This window comes from Leptodactylus fuscus, chromosome 1 (genome assembly GCF_031893055.1).
Source record: "Leptodactylus fuscus isolate aLepFus1 chromosome 1, aLepFus1.hap2, whole genome shotgun sequence".
NCBI classification, from domain to species: Eukaryota; Metazoa; Chordata; class Amphibia; order Anura; family Leptodactylidae; genus Leptodactylus; species Leptodactylus fuscus.
The window spans coordinates 129,963,639-129,985,210 of NC_134265.1; the positions used below are offsets into that span (position 1 = coordinate 129,963,639).

The window sequence follows — 21,572 nt, forward strand, 5'->3', positions numbered from 1 at the left end:
AAAACCATTTGTCCTATACTGAATCGAGTCTATGGCTTCCAAATCAGAAGTCAGAATTGTTGTAACACATCAGGAAATGTTGCTACCATATGCATAAGTATGCCTAAATGAATTAAGCGCTTGGAAAGCATTGAGTAATTTTGAACAGAATTTTTACTCCAACAATTTCCTGATCTACATCAAAGTTTTCATAGTAAACAGCGTAAGAAAATGTAACGGAATAACAAAATTTCAAAAAGTTTAGTTTTTCAGTATAAAAGTCTTACTTGAGCAAGGCCCAGGACTGTTAAAAGTGCATCAGGCATCTGCTTTTGTCTTTATGAACGGTCATAGTTTCCCGTTGCATAAACCAGTAGTCTCCCATATTGATGGGATTTCAGCAGCCTTGATATCTGTTCTCTATTGTAGAAATATCTTTATGGATCTGTTCTCTATGTTCACCACTTACATGTCCCAGATTGGGTGGGAAAAAGTCAAGATGGGAATGTAAGAAATGCATTTTCAATGACATTCGGTAGCCGAGTTGTTCATATGCTGTAAACATGTTGTCTACTAATTCAGCAGTTTTCAGCTCGTCTGTTCCCAAGGATGTTCTGCACTACTAGCACAAACGCATCCCATGCTGCAAGATCCAGAGGGTTGAGTTTGTTCTGAATGTGTCATCGTATTAGTTTGTTGATTTCGAGGCCAATAAAAATTCCGGCCTTTATTTTAGCCTGTTTTCAATGTGCTCAACTTCTTCAAATACTGGAAACCATTTCCATCAACATCGAGTGCAATTATAAAATTTTTCCTTAAACTAAGTTTAATGTGAAGTGGAGGAACTTGAGTGGATCGACCAGTGATTTGTGTTGTACATTCTGCTGACCAACTGTGTGCTCGACTCTGAGAGGTCACTGTCTCATTTTGTAATGATTATTGTCATCACCACTGTTCCATAGGCACAAGAAACACATATGCTTTGTGTACCCTAACTGTAGGCCAAGCAGCAGTGCTCCCACTTTCAGGTCAGCACAAATTTTCCATTTATATTCTGAGTATTTGATAATTTCCAAAATTAACTCCATAGAAGCATGGGTCTCTTTGATTCCAACCACATGAGACAATAGAACAGATTGTTTTTCATTACCATTGTGCAACAAGAGAGCTCTCAAACTTGTACAGAACAGAAACAGTACAGAAACAGGCATCACTTTCCATTGCATAGTATGCAGCTAACTTGGTGTGTCAATAACGAAAGTGTAAAGTTGTGGTACCTCGTTGTAGCAAATTCCATTCCTGAAGTCTAGAAGCTAGCAGTTCTGACTTTTCTTTAGATAATGACAGATCTCTTACCAGATCATCTAAATCTGATTGGCTCAGCAAGTACAGCTGACCCTCCAGTTGTTCTGGACCAGGAAAGACATAGTGACAATCAATATCTTCTTCTTCATCAGGATCAGAACTGTCTGTTCCAATTACCGTTCCTGCTGTGTGCGGGGCAGGCACTGGATTCTCTACATCATGTAGTACAGGTTTAAGAGCAGACTCACAGTCGGGATACACAATTTGTGACTTGTTTCTCTTTGAATATTTGACGATTTTAGTGATGTAAAATCAACTGTCTGAGGGGTGATTTGTCTGCTCATGCCAAACTATCGGCACTGCAAAAGCCATGCATTTCCTTTTACCATTCAACCACTGCATTAGCCCAGAGTAACACACAGTGCAACAAACATGAGGTGCCCAGCTTTTATCTTGATCTCCAATTTGACAAAGTAATACTTGGAAGCAAGATGCACACGCTATGCCAGATTCTTGCGCTGATCATAAGTAGTGTATTTGCCACATATGTAGCAGAAATTGTCCAGATCATTATCACATTCGCGTTTATCCATCTTAAATTTTAAAACTGATAGCACTATAACAGATCACCTTATCGAAATCTGAGTGTGTCCGGACAGGTCTGGGCATGTCCAATAGAATAGTTCCAATGTATAATGCATTAATATTAAAACTGAATAGGCTTTACATGTATAACTTAAAATCTAGACGTGTGAGGCAAATTCCAAGTTCATATTTGGAATTGGCGCGCTCATTTTACTAGAAATCACATGTTTTTCTCTCAGTAGCAAAATCATTGTTGTGCGGTGTTATTGATTGGAGATACACCCTGAATAGTTCAATGGTTTCGTAGTTGGTTGACGAATCGATATCAGTCTGAGAATAGACAAGTCAGCAATGCAGGCATGCAGCAAGGAAAGCAAGGTGAAGGCTTGGTTGTATAGCTAGAAGTAAAACTATTAGAAAGGGAGATTGTGATCGCAATGTATAGAACCCTGGCGAGACCACATGTGAAATACTGTGTCCAGTACTGAAGATCCCACCTACAAAAAGACATAGATAAACTAGAACAGGTCCGAAGACATGCTCCAAAAATAGTGGGGAGTCATAAGCACAAAATATGTCAGGAAATACTTAAAGGGAGTCTACCACCTACCCTAAGCATATTCAACTGCTACAACCATATTACAGTGATAAACATCATACCTCTGTTACAGTATATATGTCACTTTCGTAGACTTGGAGAAATACAACAAATACTTTTCTTTGAAGGCCTCTTTTTTTCTCCTGTAAACTCTATGTTGATGCCTTTTTCCCAAAAAGCTTTACTTTTGTCTCATCTGACCAGAGAACATTCTTCCAAAATGTTTTTGGCTTTCTCAGGTAATTTTTGGCAAACTCCAGCCTGGGTTTTTTATGTCTCTGGGTAAGAAGTGGGGTCTTCCTGGGTATCCTACCATACAGTCCCTTTTCATTCAGACACCGATGGATAGTACGGGTTGACACTGTTGTACCCTCGGACTGCAGGGCAGCTTGAACTTGTTTGGATATCAGTCGAGGTTCTTTATCCACCATCCGCACAATCTTGCATTGAAATCTCTCGTCAATTTTTCTTTTCCGTCCACATCTAGGGAGGTTAGCCACAGTGCCATGGGCTTTAAACTTCTTGATGACACTGCGCACGGTAGACACAGGAACATTCAGGTCTTTGGAGGTGGACTTGTAGCCTTGAGATTGCTCATGCTTCCTCACAATTTTGCTTCTCAAGTCCTCAGACAGTTCTTTGGTCTTCTTTCTTTTTTCCATGCTCAATGTGGTACACACAAGGACACAGGACAGAGGCTGAGTCAACTTTAATCCATTTCAACTGGTTGCAAGTGTGATTTAGTTATTACCACCACCTGTTAGGCGCCTCAAGTAAGTAACAGGTGCTGTTAATTACACAAATTAGAGAAGCATCACATGATTTTTCAAACAGTGCCAACACTTTTGTCCACCCCCTTTTTTGTTTGATGTGGAATTATATCCAATTTGGCTTTTTGACAATTATTTTTGTGGTTTTTCATTGAAGACAAATTAAATCAAGTTAATAATACCAAAGAATTTGTGACTGCAATCATTTTCTGGAAGAAAATGATTATCTGACAGAATTGCAGGGGTGCCAATACTTTTGGCCAACACTGTACAAGTGAGACGGTGGCCTGAGGGTGGGCTTTCAGTCCTGGGAGCACTGCTTGTGCTGCTCAAGTATAATAAGTGATGGGGAGTATCAACTATCACTGGATGAGAAGGCACCAGGCAGAAGATGGTTGGGGTCCAAGTGGCAAGAGCAGCACTTGAGGAACTAAGGGCATGAGCCAAGTGCACCAACTGTCTCATTTGCATATCACGTCAAAGTTGTTTATCGGTAAATCTACAAAAGCGATATATATAACAAAGGTATGTTGTTTATTATTGTAGTGTGCTCAGTAACGTGGTGGTGACATTTAAATATGCCCGGTGGAGGTAACAGATTCCCTTTAAAGAGGTTGTCCCACAAAAGACACTTGTAAGTGTCAGATTAGTGGGGTCTGACTGCTCCAACTCCCATCATTGCTGAGAAGATGGGACCTAAATCATTCATATTGACAAATGAGTGTTGCACTGTATTGACATCTATGAGCCTGCGTATACTGTGGGTTGTGAATAAGTGTTGTTTATGGGACTACCGTTTAAAAAAAAAAATGTTTAAGGGGTTGGGTTTTTTTATGAACTACACACAAGAACAAGCAGCACAATCTGAAGTTAGTTCAGAGAAGATTATAAGCAATGTGAGGAAATATTATTTTACTGAAGGAGAAGTTGAAGCTTGTCATACAATCCCAACAGATGTGGTTGGAAAGTTTAAAGAAAGTGAATAACATGCCTGGGATAAGCTCATGTCTATCCCAAGATGAAAAGGAAACACTATAAACGGAACAATCGTCTATGTTTTTGAAGAAATCTCATGAGAAAGTGGGCAGTAGAAATCTTCATGAAAGTTTTTCAATCACTAGAAGCATAGGGGTACATTGTCCATGTCAGTTATCACCTGCCTGAGTGCCGTATATCATAGCAGTCAGACACAATTTACAGTCAGGAGCTATTCTGGCACCGCTAATCTTATTTTAACCCTCCCATTTTAAAATAATACCCTGGGCGGTCGTGCACTGTCCGACGTCATCTGCTGTCACACCTTCCTCTTCTTTCTTCTTCCAGTGACATCCTCCTATCCTGGCTCTCCCTCGCCTTGATATTCTGTTCTTCTGGCGGGTTTGGTTCAAATCCCACGCGTGTGCAGTAGTACTCCCTCCAGAGTGCTACTGCACACGCTCCAGGGCCATTTTTGTAGTAGTTCTAAGTTCCCCTTAGAACTACGTGAGCGTACTGATAGAGCCCCTTTAAGTCGATACCTACAGTACCTGGCTATTTGTTGTCCTCAGATCATGATGTATAGTTTGCTTTTCCTCCTGTCCATCAGGGAAGAGTTATGATCTGTGAACACAGTTTAGCTACAGTACATACACAAAGTCCCATAAACACCCCACACTCCTGTGTCCTCACTTGCTCAGGCTGCTCTCTCCTTCCTCCCTACAGCTCTGCCGCCTCAGATTGGATGTTGTATATAAAAACAAGTTACTCACACCAAAAAACAGGAGATTATTACTTACTGACATACACATACTGAGACAAGAGAGCATTACTAAGGGTAATCTAGAGGATTGCTTTAAAGTGGAAGCACTCTCCATAAATGTTACAAATATATTTAATACAAGACATACTTTGTCAAGATTAAAACAGGATAGCATTTTATTCATATAATAAAATGTAAAAAAAAAAGTGGGAGCCAGCCCAAAATTATTGTAGGAGTCACATAGTTAAAGGAAATGCTCTATTCTCTCCATAAAAACAATATTCTACCCCTAAATAGGGTATGCTCCATGTTGCAGTCAGTAAAGCAACTGATGACTTATTTGTACAGACTCAGGTCAGGGCTGTAATACAGACACATATAGGCATCAGAAAGTAGCCGTCGGACAAAAGTTGGCATGCACTTTGGGTCTTCCTGCTGCAGTTCTTTAGCTGTCATTTCCAAGTATTTTGTCACTTCTGGGCATGGTGTAACACAAGGGATATTGAATCCATTCTGTCCCCCTAAATTGAGAAAAAAAATAACTCAGACGTAAAAATGAGAGCAAATGGACTGCCGACATTTTCAGAAGAAAAAAAGATTCGTTGACTAAGGGTTATAGGAATTTACTTATAGGGTACATAGCTGGAAGAATGGCGCACAGTACAGTGGGAACTTACCACCTATAAGTCATACCAAAAAGCAGGAACTCACCTTCCCGGTCAGCCATGCTATCGAAGAAGACCCACAGAGGACGATTGTGGGAGGTCATTCTAATGAAAGCCACATAATGACTTGTTTCTATACATAAAACAGCATAAAGCTGTAAATGCTGCCTCTGTAGTACAGCTTGGCCGTTTAGATTTTCGGGCACACTGAGTTCTCTTGGTTGGTGGCCGCTTCTTTGTTTATGAAGGTGAACCTGCCCATAAGAAGAAGTTAATTCAGGATATAATATATGCAAATCACTATTTTACAAGACAAATCATATTAGTCTGATTTACTACACAGGAAGGTAGTACCTGCTTGTTGCAGATGGCACAATACTGTTTTATGTGTCCTGGAGTGATCCCCAAATCCTCATAGCAGTCAAGACACTCCACTACTGCTAAAGACTGACAGACTGAACACTGTCGTGGAGCTGCAGGAAGAAAAAGGAATAGGATATAATATCTAAGAATATGCTAATATTAGGGAGCAATCTATTTCCTGCTGTCCTTTCTGCTCACTGGATTCCCACACAATAATGAGTTTTTCTTCATTGTAAACAGAATAGGCAGACTGAAATACGTCTTTTACCTTTAGCAATGCTACCTAATAAGAGGTGAAATCTTCAACTATGAAGTTTCCCTCTGCGGTATTTTCTAAGCTTTTAGCTCACATCACTTCCTGTCTCTTTCCAGTGGCATTTCACACCTTCATTTCCCTTTAACAATGTGACATACTGTATATTTATAGCATGTATTTTTTTTTTTACAAAGTTTTAACATTGCGCAATTCTTGAACTAAGGATGGATTTGCACTATGATCCTCCAAATGTAGCAAAAAAGTATCGGCTCTGCAAAGTAAATACTCTTGTCCTGCTAGTTACAATCATTACGTATGACAGGCAGAATAGGGGATATTGTACAATCCTTCAGCTTTCATAGCTTTGTTTCAAAATACTGAATGCCAAAATACTGTATGTAAGTGAAAAACAAATAGTAGCTTTTCAACGTATACAGTGTAATATCACAGAGGAAAAACAATATTATAACTCATCTGTCAATTGGGAACCTGGTTATTGTCAGCATATAGTATAGTAAGGCAGAGGAAGATCTTCCTTTAAGGTATTTGGGGTAGATGATGGCACTGCTGATCAGGTGGGCATGCCCGGTGCAGGCTTCAGACTTGACAAAGCCTTTAATGTACATTAACAACACTAAGGGCTCATTCACATCTGCGCCCGGTCTCCGTTCTGCAGGTTTCTGTTTCCTGCACAAAACAGAGGCAGGATACGGAAAGCTGACTCTTTCATACCCATTCATTTGAATGGGTATGAAAGATGTCTGGCCGTGAGCGGCAGTGAGCGATTTATGCTCTCCGCCGCAAAACCGTTTTTTGTTTTTTTTTTTAAATCGGACACAGAGTCGGACATGCAGTACTCTGTGTCCGGTTTTAAAAAAACGGTTTCGCGGCGGAGAGCATAAAACGCTCACGGCCGGACCCAGTTTGACAGGTTTCCGTCTTCTGCATGCAGAAGACGGAAACCACAGAATGGAGATCGAACGCTAGTGTGAACCTAGCATAACACTTCTGACTCGGTAGTTAATAAAAATTTACCGATAAACAACCAAATAATATAGATTTAGGGAGTAACTTCCTGGACCTGCGCTACAATATATCTTAGCAAAGAACAGGTTATACTTGTATTATGTAACGTAATGTTATGTTATCACCTACAGTCACCTGATTATGTCTCACTTCTGCAATGACAACGCTGTGCCTCATACACAATGGCTCAGATTTTCTTGTATTCTTTCTTAGAACTTACTGTCCTCTAGCAGATCAGTTATATCCAACTGTTGGGTTGGAATAATGGTGTTAAACATCTTGTAGTTCTTTCCATTCCTTGGCATCTGAACGATAAGGCATGAGGGAACCTAGAGGTGCATGGAGACATTTATTACACAATACTATAAGAAAGGGCAAATAACATAATGAAAAATATTCAAATGTCTCAGTATTCTAAAACTAATAGCTAAATGAAATGGATTATTTTCTACTAGTAGATAGTGTTGGCTCTTGTGATTTAACAACTTCAGTGCTGTATTCAGTGGAGTTACAGATCATATAGGTAAGAAGCTTAACTGCTGCACCAGTCTGTAGGGACATAGACCGTGTAGTGCAGCAATGTAACATACACTACATGAGGAAATGTATTGGGTCACAGCTCCTAATCATTGAATTCAGAAGTGTCACTCATTGCCATAGCCACAACCCCAAGCCATGCAGTCTGTCTTTACAAATATTAGTGAGAGAATGCCTCCTAGATATTCCACCATAACTGTGAGCGGTATTATTGGAGAGTGGAAGCATTTAGGAACCAGAGCAAGTCAGCCACAAAGTGGCAAACCATGGAAAGTTACAGAGCATGACCCTGTGGCATATATTGCATAAAAGTAGCTAACACTCTGCTGACTTAACTGCAGACCTCCTATAAACCTCCTCTGGCAGTACCATAAGCACAAAATTGTACCATGTGTTTTCATGGCCAAGCATCAGATAAAGTGGTATAAAGCACTGGACGCTTGAGCCGTGGAGTAACATCTATCTAGCAGTCTGATGTATGGCGTCTATATTTGGTAAATGCCAGGAGAACATTACAGTTGGCACAATGCGGTAACAAAAATAAAATGTGGCGGAGGAGGGACAATCCCATGTTTTTTTGTTTTTGTTTGTTTTTTCACTGGTTGATTTAAGCCCCATAGTTCCACTACAGGGAAATCGTAATACTTCAGCATACCAGGACACATTTGACACATTTTCCAGCAGGCCTCAGGAAAAAGACTGGTGATGTCACCAGTCACTTTCATTCATTGGCCTCAGCGGTCACGTGACTGCTGAGGCCAATCTGCGGGTTCAGCACAACTCCAGAAGAGACTCACTAGAGCAAAAGACCCGAAATGCAGGGGATGACACTGGAACATTAGGGACAGTGGAGGAGGCTTTTTTTTTCACAACCCCCTGCTGATTTAAACGTTAAAAGGGTTGCCCATTATTGCCTGGATAATCCCTTTAAAGAGTCTTCACCCACCCACAGAATATGAATGAACAAATAAAAACAAAATGCACACACTATTCAAAAACTCTTGATATCATCAGGGGCATAACTTTAGGGGATGCAGTCATACTTAGGCCCTAGAGTCTTAGGAAACACGTAGGATATCATTATCTATCTATCTATCGATCTATCTTTATGTATTCATATTTCAATAACGTCTATCTGATATCTTACCTCGGTAAACTTCAGATCACCAGTAACCATGGACCATTCTAGCAGCTGCTGGACAGAGGGTACGTCTACTGACTGTTTTTTCTCCATAAAAATTTGATAGAATATACAACCTTCAGGCTTCTTCTTTGGTGTTCTATGGAGCCATAAGACAAATATAAAACCCATAGTTACCAAAGGCTGTTTTTGTACAAATATTAAATTATAAAATTAAATATATTCTGGTTTGAGGGTTCTTTAGATTAATTACATTGGGATCCTTCTAATTTTAAAAAATGACTGATGATAAGCTTGGTATTAATCGAAAAAACAAAACAAAACCGACCTTTAATCTGTATAACCAATGTGACTTTGTGCACACCAATTATTTTGGTTCGGTTATTACAGTATTTGGAAGCTTTTAGACCAGTTGCACATGACAATGTGCTTCCAGCAGGCCGTGAATTATAGGCACGGGCAGCGCACGGGACACACACGGATGTCACCCGTGTACTAGCTGTGCTTCCACCGCCCACTTTCATTAAATGAATAGGAGCTACAGAAGCAAGGGCCACAAAATAGGACAGGAATAAGACCTGATCTAATTAGGCAACCAGGCTGGGTTGGCCCGCACAAGTGACTGTGTAATTCATAGTCATGTACAAGCACATAGAAATGAATGGGGTAGTGTGCTAGCCATCTGCAAGAGGCCTTTCCTGCAATTTTAATCGGACCGAAAATGTCCAAACTGCAACAGCAATTGCAATTATACCTGAGGGTCACTTGAGATTCCAGAGTATAATTAGCAGAGGCGAGATGGGAGATGAACATACATAGAAACAAAATTAGTGTCTTTCCCTGGTCTCTGGTGCTGGTCTTTGTCCTCTTTAGGCCTCCTGAATGGCGTCAGGGACGACAGAGGCCTGTGATTTGGCTTCAGCAGTCATGTGGTGTTGGGATGTGAAAATATGAGCATCACAGAAATGCAGGCCTCGGTGGTCACTGATGAGAGCCAGTGCTGGAGCACAGGAGAGGTGAGTAATACTGTTTTTTTTTTATCTTTGCTCACCTAATAGCAGTTCCAGTTTGGATGTGTTCAGTCCAAATAAAACCACCAGGTGTAGCAATTCACCTCCTGTAGAACCCCATGCTCCACAATAGAAATCAGCAATATATCGGTAGATGCCAATATATTTGATTATGCAGTCAGATTGTAATAGGGTCAAATGGGCAATTACTTGCCATTGAGCCCTGGGCTACAATCCATTTTGCCCTGGTTATAGTCTGCTTCTGGGAATTTGGATTTTAAAAGGGTGTGGGTTTTTTTTTGTTTTTTTTTTAAAGGGGGTGTGACTTAAAATACTTGTCATTAATCGTAATTGAGGTAAAATGCCAAATTAATTGCAATTTATTGTTTATGCCATAATTGCCCAGCCCTTGCTGCTCATGTATGCTCATTTGGGTTTCCAGTCATGTGCAACTCTCTTAGAAGAGCTTTTGCCTCATCTCGCCTTTGCTTTTTCTCATCTACAAGTCTCTGTACAAGTCAACAACTTTCACCATGTAGCTATTCTGAAAGCAAGGAGACTCATTAGATCCAAGAAACACTTTAAGACATTTTAAAAAGTATTATACCTGATTGAAAGAATCCCAAGGAATACATTATAGTGCTTATTTTTCACTCATAAAACTATGTTGGTAGGTTGTCAATCAGGTATGCCTGCTATGGCACTATATTGGACATGTACAATAACTTGGGGGGGAATAGGCCAAAAGTCAGTAAGAGAAAACAAAAGAGGAGAAAAGGTTGTCAGTAGGAGAGATAAAGAATTAGGACCAAAACTAGAAGTAATAGAGCGAAAATATAAAAAACAAGCAGGCAGATTCAATGGGACAAATTGTGTGATACACCAGTGTTAATGATATCCTACCAGATGAGCCACAAGAGGACTATGCCTTTCTTAGATTTCAGCTATAAGTTATGCTATTTTCCCCTTACTCACTTTGTTTCCTTTATTATAAGTGGTGTGAGCGGTTGAAAACATCCAAAAGTGGTGTAATTTTTCAGAGACAAAAATTGCGCCACTTTTACACCAGAGTTCTAGCACAAAGCCACTAATAAATATCAAAATACCAAAAAAGAGAAAGGTCTATTTTGTATTGAGGGATACTAAGTTCGAAATGTAAAATGACTAATTGATTAATCTGTTTCTGGTGTAGTAGGGAGGTTTTGTATACGTATATAAGACTGCATGTTTTAGGAAGCTATAGGGCTATGATTAAGGGGTGAGCATACCCAGAAACGCGTCAGCCAGCCCAAATCCATGGGTTTTTAAACACTTGTGTGTCTTCACTGTCACGTTTAGAGTGTTTTTATGTGTTTTACATGGAAAATTAAAAGTTAAATTTTAAAAGATACCTCAGGAGTGCGGACCAGAAAATTTCTTCTTTATTACCACTAATAAATATGCCTAAAAACCAGCCCAAATAGGTACTGATTAAAAAATAATTAAAGTACCTAATATAAAATAGGGGTTCTACCCTAAGAACTTGGAACAAGCGATTTAGAAATTCTTCAGGATCTGAAAAGAAAAAAAGCAGAGGTTAAATCATTATAAGAAATCATATAAATTTTTTTAGTGTATTATATAGAGACTTCTATGCCCTCACCTTAAATGGGTTATCCAGGCTAAATTATTTTATTTATTTATTTTTTTTTAATTAGGCCGGAGGAAGGTGAAAAAACAAACAAACATAAAAACAAAAACACATACTCACCTGTCCCCAGTGTTCCAGAATCCTCCCAGCATGGTCCGGTCCTGCTGCTTGGCTGTTGTCTTTTGCAGACGTTTTTGCAGGCTGCGACGTCCTACATTTTTTTCCACTTCCTGAGGCCAGGGAAGGGACCCGGGACATCACATGTAGCCAATCAGCAGCCTCAGCAGTCATGTGTGGTGAAGAATTTTGCCTTGATAACCCTTTAATGCATAATCCCTTCTATTTTTGCTTCAGCTGTTCCTTTAAGAGCCATAGAGTATTCAATGATGTGTAAACTCTAGACCATAAGTGGGTTGCATGCTATTTTCATCTCCAATAGGCTCAGTTTACCATCCCCCCCCCCCCATAATTCAAGTCACATGAGGAGTGGAGCTCTTCCAATATATATATGTAATGGACAGCAAGTCTAGCTGTAAGCCAATGAACAGATGGTTATCTACTTGCCTTTTTCCTCATTGGTGAAGCCAGCGCTCTTTCCTGCAGCTTCCAAAATCTTCCTCAATGCCATCACTTTGGTGGCACACACGTAGCCATTTCTAAAAGAACATAAACAGGCAGATTATGTCAAACAGGATGAGCAGAGAAAAGTTGGCTCATTTCCAATTATCAATTCTGCTGATAAGACCCAAATGCATCCTAAATTCTATTCAAGATATTGTCAATAAACTGGGCTAAATTCAGATATTGTGAACAGAAATAAGTCTCATCACCATGTGGAAGCAGAGGCTATTATCAGTGAACCTTATCAATGGATGTAGGTAATACAAGAGGCTGTACAGCACCACACTACACAAACTCCATATTATAGAGCCACAGGGACACTGTGTACGGCTTCACTGGGTCCCGTACTGTATGACGGAGATACCACATTTATATGGAACCAAATCAGAAAAAAGACTGTCTACTTGTGAATACAGTGGTTTGCAAAAGTATTCATACCCCTTGAACATTTTCACATTTTGTCACCTTACAACAACAAAATTAAATGTATTTATTGAGATTGTGATAACCAACACAAAGTAGCAGATAATTGTGAAGTGGAAGGAAAATGATACATGGTTTTCAAAATCTCAATCAAATCAAATAGTTAATAATTTAGTCTCAAATTGTAAGTAATTTAGTCTCAGTATAAATACACCTGCTTTGTGAAGGCCTCAGTGATTTGTTAATCAACACTAGTGAACAAACAGCGTCATGAAGACCAAGGAACTCACCAAACAGGTCAGAGATAAACTTGTGGAGAAGTTTAAAGCAGGGTTAGGTTATAAAATCAAATCCCAAGCTTTGAGCATCTCAAGGAGCACTGTTCAATCCATCATCCAAAAATGGAAAAAGGATTCTACAACTGCAAATCTACCATGGCGTCATGGCCGTCCACCTAAACTGACAGATTGAACAAAGAAAGCTCTGGTCAGAGAAGCAGCCAAGAGGTCCATGGTCATTCTGGAGGAGATGCAGAAATCCACAGCTCAGATAGGAGACTCTGCACACAGAACTACTATAAGTCGTGCACTCCACAAATCTGGCCTTTATGGAAGAGAGGCAAGAAGAAAACCATTGTTGAATGAAAGACATAAGAAGTGCCATTAACAGTTTACCACAAGCCATACAGGGGACACAGCAAACATGTGGAAGAAGGTGTTGTGGTAAGATGAGATCACAGTTGAACTTTTTTGCAATGTGATGTGTGTGGGGGAAAAGTAACATTGCTCATCCTCCTGAACACACCATCCCCACTGTGACACATGGTGGTGGCAGCATCATACTGTGGGGAGGCTGTACTTCAGCAGAGACCGGGAAGCTGGTCAGAGTTGATGGGAAGATGGATGGAGCTACAGGGCAATCCTGGAAGAAAAGCTGTTGAAGGCTGCAAAACACTTGAGACTAGGAAGGAGATTCACCTTCCAGCAAGACAATGACCCTAAACATACAGCCAAACATACAGCCAGAGCTACAGTGGAATGGTTTACATCAATGAATATTCAGGTCTGAGAATGGCCCAGTCAAAGTCCAGACCTAAATCCAATTGAGCATCTGTGACAAGACAAGAAAATTGCTGTTCACAGATGTTCTCCATCCAATCTGGCTGAGCATGAGATATTTTATAAAGAAGAATGGGCAAAAATCTCAGTCTGTAGATGCACAATACTGGTGGAAACGTACCCCAAAAGACTAGCAGCTGTAATTGCAGCGAAAGATGGCTTAACAAAGTATTGGTATAGGGGGATGAATACTTTTGCACATTGTTCAGATTTTTATTCTCTTAAAATTTTGAAAACCCTGTGTCATTTTCCTTCCACTTCATTATTATCTGATACTTTATGTTGGTCTCACACTTAAAATTTCAATAAAATACATTTAAGTTTGCGGTTGTAAGGTGACAAAATATGAAAAAGTTCAAAGGTTATGAGTATGTTTACAAGGCACTGTATGTAAGCATAAAGATGTAGAGTAGGCGCCTATGCACCTTCATGAGCGCTCAATTATGGTTTTGTTCAACACATAATGTGGCAATATTAAGCCAGGACCCCTCATGGCGTAAACAGTACAGAAAAAAATGCAGTGTTTTACAGTCACAGTGAAGTTGATGGGATTCTAGTGAATTCTATGCCTACTTTGCAGAAAAATACGCTTGGTGGACTCGCTGCGATTTCAAAAACTGTTGTAATGTTGATGCATTACCGGCACTTTTTTTTTTTTTTTTTGCTGTGGGATGCATCGTGGGGCCTTAGCCTTAAAGGGGTTTTCTAGGCTTGGAGGCATTTTTTATATCAATTGCGGATTTCAGGATATGTATCAGATTGGCAGAGATCCCACGTAGATCGGCTTTTGTGGGCAAAAACAATATGAAACCTTTGCATAGGGCCGACCAATGTTGTAAAAGTGCCCCCCCCCCCCCCCCAAATTACCACCACCTGACAAATCACAAGTTATAATGCCCCGCTCAATGGCCCCAACATGGTATAAAGTCTCTTAGTGGCTCTCGAACAGGATAATGCCCTGCAGGTCATCCCCTTCCAGGATGCTCCAACAGTGTCATGTGTAGTCACCTACCCCCCCCCCCCCCCATGTTGCCCCCACACTGCAATATCCCTCTCATGTTGCCCCCCACAGTATCATGCCCACCTACAGTGTCATGTCCCCCATAGTATCATGTCCCTTCAACTCCCAAGTTGCTCCCAAAGTTATATGTCCCCCACTAAACACTACACCGCATCTACTGTTTCCAGGACACCTGGAGCAAAGACAGCAGCCAGGTGCTGAAGCAGGGAGCAGATGGCTCCCCATGGTCTTCAACTCATTGGCATTTAAGCCTGATGAAATGCAACCTGCATGAAACGATCATCGCTTCATTTATACATTGTTCCATTGCATTCTATTCCCGTGCACTAATGCTGTATTTTTAAGAAGATGAAATAAAAATTTATCAATTTTAACACCCGTTGTTTGGTGAGTGCCCTGATCCTCTACATTTTTGCATTCAACTCATTGGCATCTTCTGGACGCCAATGAGTTGGGACATCCCACTGCCCTGGACAGAGGGACAGTATATACAGGACTATCCCAAGGGCGCTATAATGGTGCACCGCTAGACCTATGGTTGTAGGCTTTGTTCACTGTACAGCGACCATGCCAGAGTACTGTAGTTCTGCTCCCATTCAAATGAATAGGAGCAGAGCTGCAGTACTCTGGCACTGCTACTACACACTAGAAAGAGCTTTCTGCTTCCGGTTCAATCCCTTCTATAGGTTTTGGCACAGGAGGCATCCTGTTCAGGCATTTCGAGCTAACCATCTTATGTGTATAAAGGGCCTCCCAACTCTTTTGGTAGCAGATGATTGGAGAGACCTAAAAATCAGCCAGTTAAAACCGTCCTGTTCTCAGGAAGAAAAGCTGCTGTCTGGAAGTGGCTTTCTAGCCTTTTCTAGTTCAATACACATACTCAACTGACCACTTTGAATTCAGTCAACAGATATCTAAAGTGTATAGCTGGCTTTTTTCTGACACAATATCCTAGTCTCCCAGAAACATGAGGCTTCTTTCCACTGTTGCTGAAAATAATACAGACTCCACAATTTGAACAGTGTACTTCCAAGTTCCATCTCTCTCACCGCATGAATTTAATCAAAGAATTCACATGTCTCTACTGGAGACTGGAAATGAGAAATACTTGAAATGGAAACAAGAGCAAGATATTCAAGATATAATAGGGAAGAAAATACTTAAAGCCCCTCTGGTTTCTGATACTGAATAAAGTTACTGTAATCCAGTATATAATTGATTTAATATATGTAGGCTCCATGGGGGCTCAGTGGTTAGCACTTTTGTCTTCCACAACAGAATACTGGGTTCTGCCCTTTGGTAACATCTGCACAGAATAGAGTTTGTGTCAGATTCCTCCAGGTTCTCCTGTTGGTCACAATGTGAGTGTCTACAGTGCGGAGAAATATGTTGGTGCTATAGAAGCAACATCTGGGTTCATACACACACAGACGTTAAAATTAAATGCTGGCCATTTAGCACACACAGCTATTTTTGTTAGTAAACATCAAATGTAACAAAACAGAACAAAGGCTGGGTTCACACCAGTGTTGGCTCTCCGTATGGGAATTCTGTTCCCCTCTCTGCATTTTTTGCCCTGTTCAAGTGGAAACCACACAAACTTCATTATCGTCTATGGGTCCACTTTCTTACGCGGATTAGGTTTCCGTTCAGGGGGTCCCCAAGCCCTCGAACACAGATATGAAACTAGTCAAAGCTGTAATTACATAACAAAGCCACCATGTATTAGTGTTAACAGTGAAAAGGTCTTGCCATTCACACAAGTGTTGTGGCCCCTTCATACCGATCTGGGGCGAAAGAATAATTTCTGCCAATGCGTAAGGTTATCAAACACATTAAACTAAGGCTGACCAAACCCACATTACATCTAATGCATACTCAAGCTGATGTTCAGCTGACATTCATTTGTCCTGTGCAAGGAAAAAAAAATATAAAAAATAAAAACAAAAATGGACATTTCAGAAATTCAGTGTGCCAGTTGGCAGAGGTAATCCTGAACCCCGTTCTTTTTTCCCTTTTTTTGAACAGACACACACAGATCTCCTATTTCATATGACACCAAAGGTAAATTTCTACATTTTATAACACTCGAGATATAACTATTTGAAGTGACCCTCCCCTCCCCTCGTTTTCAAGGAAAAGAATAACGAAATGCAGTATTTCACAGAAATAAGCCAAAACTTGTAAACCTTGGTCAGCTTTGACCAAGGCGCCAGAGGGGTTAATGACCGCAATAGTTACGGGCATTGATTGCCGGCATTAGTGCTGGGTGTTTTCTGTATAAAACAACAGACACCTGGCGGCTATTGCGGCCGCCATGTTTAAACACCCGGTATGTCAGGTAGAGGTCAATAAAGTATATTACAAAATGTATTAATGACACAAATACTGCAAAAATAGCGAAAATTGTCCAAAAGTTTAGTTACGCTTTAATTTCCTTAATAAAAGGCGTTTAACGTGCAAGCAGCTTTTGCAAGTAGAAGATGTGAAATGTATGCTGCCTGTATAAAAACAAGGCTGAAAGTGTTTAAACACACATTTTTGTTTCTAGGAGAATACTGCCAATCTCTCTAGTCTGCCGTGGATTTTTACACTCCTCTTGCCAAGTGACTCACTCCTTAGAACAGACGTTGGCAGTAGTCTCCGATTATTTATGCATACAAGCCACAATTAAAGGACTCTTTCCTTTTCAAGAATAAGCTTCTTATGATCCATCATCGCATGCTAATTTTTGGTTTACATGTAGCCTGGACTTTGCAATTTAAGGCCTTTTCTTTATGATCTGCTCTGTTATAGGTGACCAAGAGGAAAACAGCTCTAATCTATGACACTTCTGCCGGGGTAGTTACAACAGAACTCCCACTTTAGCCGCATCCATGTTCAGACACATTAGGGTAAGCAGCTGCCACAGTCGGCTGAAACCCTGCACAATATAGTGCCTGGCCGGCAGGGCACACAGCTGTATGGCTCCATAGTGCACAGTTATCTGCCTGCTACCAGCCTGCCTGCACAGGTTCAGTAAAGCTCTCTATCTACAGAGATTTGTTATACAGCCCTACACATGAGTCTTCACCTCTGTTTTTGCTACAGGTTATTATAATATGTCTACATAGTGACAGCCCGTATAGACAATATATTTACGGATTATGGACTACTGTAAGGGGTACCCATATGTTGCTGACTGATTCTGTCAATATGATGAGCCACATCAGGGAATTTTTTAATAATATGTTGGTGAACAAAATTGGTAATTCATCTTTGATTATGATATCAATAACCAATAGTAATTTATTCTCTTTCCTTCACCTTTTCCCTTGTATTAATGATTATCTCAATTACCTTCCACAATATGGCAATGTATGCTCAGTGTAGGATGATAAAATATGTTTATTAACTAACACTAATATACTAAAGGTTAAGTATAAGACAGTACAAAGTGATTATAAATTTACATTACAATGTCCAGACTATGCATATTTCTATGTAAGAAGCAGAAAACAGTAATACAACCTCACAATACAGTACCACAAATACAAACTCAGTAAACTTAAAGGATACATGAAACCTACTCACAACAATATGGATCATATATATATATATATATATATATATATATATATATATATATATATATATATATACACACACAATTCCTTGACCCACCTAACAATTAACTAACACTAAGGTTAAGTAGACATAAGAGGAGGGGGTTAGATATGACAGTTGGGAGAGGGGCAGCAGTAATAGGAAAGAGAAAGATGAGATACAGAGATAGAAAGGGAGAGAGCAAAGGGACAGAGGGATATACTAAGCCTGCTTGGGCTCAGATCAGTATTCTGATGATCTGGATGTATGTTCGTTGTTGTACCGTGTTAGCCAGTGGGTTGGAAATATAAAAAACAAGAAAACTTGTAGGACTTCTGGTGGTGAGGAGCTTCTAATCTATAACCACTGAAACCTTTTATCCACATTATAACCATTACTATAATGTAGCCCATCCTGACTGATTGGACCATCAGATAACTGTACTTTTCTGAGGAAATGTCTTTGTACATTTCTAGATAAAGAAAGCTAGCCTTTCATTCTGACATTTATGGTTTGGCCCCAAACACCTTCCAAGTCTTTGTTGTTTTCATACACAAAAGAATTTGTCCTGTGGATGATAGTGTTCAGTTCACAGCTATTGTATGCCAGGAGGTGGGATGGAATACACAGTGATCTTAAACAAAGCCATGTTGTTACTGTGGGAAGTGTGACCCCTGTCCACACCCGTATTCATCCCTCCTGGACGAGCACAGGAATCTCAGAAGAATGTGAGGTGTACCAGTTTTATCCAGGTGGGGCGAGTTCATATATCCACTGTGGAGTGCAGAGAGGTATAGTGTGGGAGAACCGCTATATTTCTCTCAGATTGCTGCAGTATGCTCAGGCATTCAGCTGTTAGGTCCCGGACTGGAGTAGGAGCTCAGGCCAGTCCTGCAGGGCAGTCCACTCCAGGCTTGGAAACAGACCAGCAGGGCTTTGTAAGTAGCACAGGTGTGCTGTGGAGGGGGGAGAGAGGAGAGAGACTGAAACACGGACACAGTCAACCAGTCTGTGAGAAAGCTCTGCCAAAAAAATGACACTTGCTAAAGGGCCGGGTCTGTGTACCCCTTTACTTTGGAAACCCTTTTATTAGGAGGCCAGCGGTAGGCTGACCCCCTGGTTAGTGAGGGAATAACTTGTGTAGTTAGCTGCCGGAGAGGCGTAGGATTTTATTTTCCTTTGTTTGTTCTGTATATGCTGAATAACTGAGCAGCACAAACTGTACATTTTAACTTGTCTGCTGTAATAAAGCCTGATTTGAAAAGGAAACCAGAGCTTCTGAATCCCCCGAACACCACCTTAATATAAACTTTATATTCACTGTTATACATCTCAACTGCCCACCATGTCTGGAATATCTTATACTCTTATGTACGATATTAAATTGTCTAAATGTATTTGCACACTTCCCTTTACAGAAGGTTATCCACTAAGTGTATGCACACCACAAATTGTCAGATTCAGTCAGCTCTCCATGGTATTATTGTATCTGATAAAGGGAGTGGTACCAATAGAATTACATTAAGTATGCTTAAACAGTGCCTCTTTATACTTCATATACAGTGAAAATTACTGCTGGTGAATATCCACATGACTAAAAGCAATACATTAGCTACTGTACTGTATGTCTACATGGGTGGTAACAAGTGGAAACACATTAACATGGCATACTGGAAGCAGGTATTTTTGGATCCTAGCAATTCGCTTAATTACAAAGTTTAATTTTAATATGTAATTTTATTATTGCTTTTATAGAAATCCCCTAATGTTATAACAGATCTACATTGCTTTACTAGTAGAGCTGAGCTGGTAAATGTAAAAAAATATTATAATATAAATAACATAATAAGGAAGCATATTATTTGTATAATGAAGTTCTCCAACTTTTTTTGTTTTCTTCTAAACCATTTAACATAGCAAGATCTCTGTTTGCTGACATTACATGACTTTTTTTTTTTTTTTTTTTTAAACCTCCAGATACCAAATACCAGTCCTGATCACGTCCTACTGGGATAAGTGCTCAGTTATCAACATATAGTACCCTACACCACTGTGTGGATAGCTTGTCCATGAGTATTTCCACTTAATGACAGCAAATAGATTTTTACAATATCATTATTGGCATAACTGTACATTGCATGAGAGTTGTGCTCCTTTCAAGGGGTTCCCAAGAATTTTTAGAAACATCCTTAACATCAGGAAATAGTATAGACTAAATAAATATCCTATACTTACTCATTAAATCCCTATAGCAATGATATCACATATACAGTATAATTCACATGACCTTTGCAGCCTTCAGTGGCATTTCATACATGCAAGTATCACCACAGTGACTGGCTACGGCAATCATAAGAATATACACTCACCGGCCACTTTATTAGGTACACCATGCTAGTAACGGGTTGGACCCCCTTTTGCCTTCAGAACTGCCTCAATTCTTCGTGGCATAGATACAACAAGGTGCTGGAAGCATTCCTCAGAGATTTTGGTCCATATTGACATGATGGCATCACACAGTTGCCGCAGATTTGTCGGCTGCACATCCATGATGCGAATCTCCCGTTCCACCACATCCCAAAGATGCTCTATTGGATTGAGATCTGGTGACTGTGGAGGCCATTGGAGTACAGTGAACTCATTGTCATGTTCAAGAAACCAGTCTGAGATGATTCCAGCTTTATGACATGGCGCATTATCCTGCTGAAAGTAGCCATCAGATGTTGGGTACATTGTGGTCATAAAGGGATGGACATGGTCAGCAACAATACTCAGGTAGGCTTTGGCGTTGCAACGATGCTCAATTGGTACCAAGGGGCCCAAAGAGTGCCAAGAAAATATTCCCCACACCATGACACCACCACCACCAGCCTGAACCGTTGATACAAGGCAGGATGGATCCATGCTTTCATGTTGTTGACGCCAAATTCTGACCCTACCATCCGAATGTCGCAGCAGAAATCGAGACTCATCAGACCAGGCAACGTTTTTCCAATCTTCAATTGTCCAATTTCGATGAGCTTGTGCAAATTGTAGCCTCAGTTTCCTGTTCTTAGCTGAAAGGAGTGGCACCCGGTGTGGTCTTCTGCTGCTGTAGCCCATCTGCCTCAAAGTTCGACGTACTGTGCGTTCAGAGATGCTCTTCTGGCTACCTTGGTTGTAACGGGTGGCTATTTAAGTCACTGTTGCCTTTCTATCAGC

At 40.3% G+C, this 21,572-nt stretch overlaps 1 protein-coding gene across 1 annotated transcript in view; it reads right to left on the minus strand.

Annotated features, from left to right (window-relative positions):
- Positions 1 to 5,236: 5,236 nt before the first annotated feature.
- Positions 5,237 to 21,572, minus strand: part of LOC142208820 (ubiquitin carboxyl-terminal hydrolase CYLD-like) — a 35,523-nt gene continuing 19,187 nt past the window's right edge. The window contains exons 8-14 of the mRNA XM_075277567.1: positions 12,168 to 12,259; positions 11,464 to 11,527; positions 8,970 to 9,102; positions 7,506 to 7,614; positions 5,995 to 6,113; positions 5,687 to 5,894; positions 5,237 to 5,496 (exon numbers count right to left, since the gene is read on the minus strand). Of these exons, the coding sequence (XP_075133668.1) occupies positions 5,312 to 5,496; positions 5,687 to 5,894; positions 5,995 to 6,113; positions 7,506 to 7,614; positions 8,970 to 9,102; positions 11,464 to 11,527; positions 12,168 to 12,259 (910 nt within the window). The 3' untranslated portion in view covers positions 5,237 to 5,311. The remainder of the gene's footprint in view (positions 5,497 to 5,686; positions 5,895 to 5,994; positions 6,114 to 7,505; positions 7,615 to 8,969; positions 9,103 to 11,463; positions 11,528 to 12,167; positions 12,260 to 21,572) is intronic.